This window comes from Coffea arabica, chromosome 10e (genome assembly GCF_036785885.1).
Source record: "Coffea arabica cultivar ET-39 chromosome 10e, Coffea Arabica ET-39 HiFi, whole genome shotgun sequence".
Classification (NCBI taxonomy): Eukaryota; Viridiplantae; Streptophyta; class Magnoliopsida; order Gentianales; family Rubiaceae; genus Coffea; species Coffea arabica.
In genome coordinates, this window is record NC_092328.1 from 1,415,658 (window position 1) to 1,418,404 (window position 2,747).

A 2,747-nucleotide genomic window follows, 5' to 3' on the forward strand; every position below is an offset into this window, starting at 1 on the left:
TGCAAACCTGTTTATCTCAGACAAAAGTGCAGGACAAAACAAAATGATACTACAAAGGCAGAAGGCACGTCCTGAACTCACGCTTGCTTTCATTCACATGGGTTGTTACTGTGTAACTTCCACAACTGCTCATGCACGTTATACTCAATTATCGTCACTACTCTACTTATAAGCATATATATTTATATGGAGGAGTACTATTTAAGTACCAGAAGAGTAAAACAATGCCATGAACAACTTACTATCCATAATATTAGTGATCAATATAATATAATAACATGGACAAGCATGCTTGAATTTCTCTACAATTTCCAACCATTAATGAGTGAAAGTAAAAAATAAAAAAAAAATCACATTAATGATGTACAAAACAGTAGTGACTTTATCATTATTCCTTAGGTCCTTTTTTAAAAAAATAATAATAATTCCCCTCATAATCGCAAACTTGCTCTTCGCTTTCCTCGTCCGCATTTTGCAAATTTTATTAGGCGGGGTGGTCTGCAGGTTAAAATTTGAACACGGCGTCTTTCCTCTGTTGTTGGCTGGTTCTCATCCGGTTGGAACCCGGGACGACTCGGCGGCTACTTGCCCACCTACTTGCCATCTCCGTCACATTCTCCGGAGTAGACTCAGACTCAGTACCACCGCGACTCAGTAGTCAGTAGACTGGGTAATTCAGGACCCTCCCGGAATCAATTTCCGAAAAATCAAGAATTATTAAAACATCCTTTTAAGAAGAAAAATCCGGGTAAAAGAATCAGCTTCGCCCACCTTCATTCATCAATCCCCCCCCCCCTCTCACCAAACGGACTTATCGGCAATCCCGTTGAGGAGGGGGCGTGACTCGGCTAGAAACTCAAGGTTGCTCCGGATGCCTACGTGGCAATATCTTTGGAACTCCTCCAAATTCATGAATCGGGCTGAGTTGCTGTGAGTCGACTCAGAGAGGGACAGGTAGCGGAGAACCTCTTCGAACAGGGACTCGTCACAGGGGATGGCCAGTGGCCCTGAGTTCGTAAACCCATATTCTTCCTCCGCCTGAAGCAATAGTTTCTTAAACAATGGATGGTTCAAGTACGTCGCCCGGACCACAAATCTTTTACAATCGGTCCCTACAGTGACTGCCACATGTCCAGCAGGTATATCCGACGGTAAGCGCTTGGCAGTCATTGATGCCTTCTTCCTCCACCGCCGTAGCATTTGGCGGAGTCTCACAATGTACCGGATTTTGCTGCACCCTGACATTTTCTTTCTTTTGTTTTTTTTTGGGTTATATTTCTTCTTTCACGAGAGAGAGAGAGAGACAGTTGAGGGAAGAGAACCTCTTGAACTGAGAAGGCGAGGGGGCTCGGAAGGTCGGACGGCAGAGGATATATGTAGAGGTGGGGTTAGTAAATGCCCTTGGTTTCCTGAGATAATTACAAAACGGTTTTGCCACATATTTAAATGGCTTTTAATTGGCTGTTTTGATTGGATTACTCAAATTTACACTAGATAAGGGATTCGCATGGTATTATTATAACCTTGTTGGGATTATAACCATTTTGCAAAAAAAAGAAAAAAAAAATTTACGTTTTTCGCGAACACATCTTTTTACATCACATGTATCAAATCGTCCCAGTACACTAATTTGGTTACATAATAACTTGGTTGTGGTCAAACGTCTTTGAATTAAGACTGTATTAAAACGTTGGATTTGATCAGACGGGCTAAACAAAGGGGGTTGCATATTAAGGCGATGCCAGAAAAATAAATACCACTTTTCTTTTGGCAATTACAAAAACACTTGTCTTGCTCGCTAATACATGAATTCATCTACATGTTTGTTCTAAAAGATTTTGTATAGCGAAATAATTAAATTGTGTTTGGATTGCATTTTCTATGATTTTTTTGTAGAAAAAAACTGTAGCGATGTTAGTTATATATATATATATATATATATGAAATTTAAAAGTAAGTGTTTAAATATAAGGGATGTAATTTAAGTGTGCTACTGAGTGTCACTGGATATTTATTAGAAAATTTCATAATTTATTAACCATTCATTGTGCTTTGCCAAATTAAGTAATCTATTCTCATAATAACCAAAAAAAAAAAGTAATCTATTCTCATTTGGTAAGTAATTAATTTGAACTGCGCACATGAGTTGCCATGTTTTTGGAAGATAAGTCTTTTGTGGGGAAGAAATAAGTAAAATTTTAAATAAAGAAACTTTTTCGGGTGTGTGCGTGTGTGTGTGTGTGTGTCCGCACTAGTTGTTGAACTTTTGACAAAAGAGAACAGGTAAGAAAAGGCCACCCAAAAAAAAAAAAAAAAACCGGATATCGTCCTCCCTATGTCCGTAGTATCTAATAAGGTCTCGTTTGGATTGTATTTTTCTAGATTTTTTTTTTTATAAAAAAAATTATTGTAGCAATTTAATATATGTGAGATAAAAATGTGATTGAAAAATATGTTTACGAAAAACGTAGTAATATCTTTTTAAAACAATCCAAGCAAGGTATGCTTTTACAGTCTAGAGTAATTATTTGAAATTGTTACGGCGGCACGCGGATTCTATATCTTAACCGTAATTATTGGAAAACTGCCAATTAGGCGGCAAAATTCGCTACTGGTGAACAATCGAGGCTTTAGGAGAAACAATAATGAAGTTCTGATCTAATGCTCAAGATTAAAAAGATCTTAGAATTTAGTAGTCTTAAGTCTCGCTAAATGTGTTTTTCAATTGAATGGTTTGTAATCAGTTT

The 2,747-nt window shown here is 37.4% G+C and overlaps 1 protein-coding gene across 1 annotated transcript; it reads right to left on the bottom strand.

The window, feature by feature from the left end:
- Nucleotides 1-224: 224 nt before the first annotated feature.
- Nucleotides 225-1,329, bottom strand: LOC113712908 (auxin-induced protein 6B). Its single transcript, XM_027236541.2, has one exon. It carries the CDS (start codon nt 1,243-1,245, stop codon nt 799-801), a length of 447 nt encoding a protein of 148 aa, XP_027092342.1. The 5' UTR covers nt 1,246-1,329; the 3' UTR covers nt 225-798.
- Between the last annotated feature and the right edge of the window lie 1,418 nt (nt 1,330-2,747).

Excerpts from the sequence above, each read along its gene's own strand:
- LOC113712908 (XM_027236541.2), bottom strand. The coding sequence starts at position 1,245 with ATGTCAGGGTGCAGCAAAATCCGGTACATTGTGAGACTCCGCCAAATG.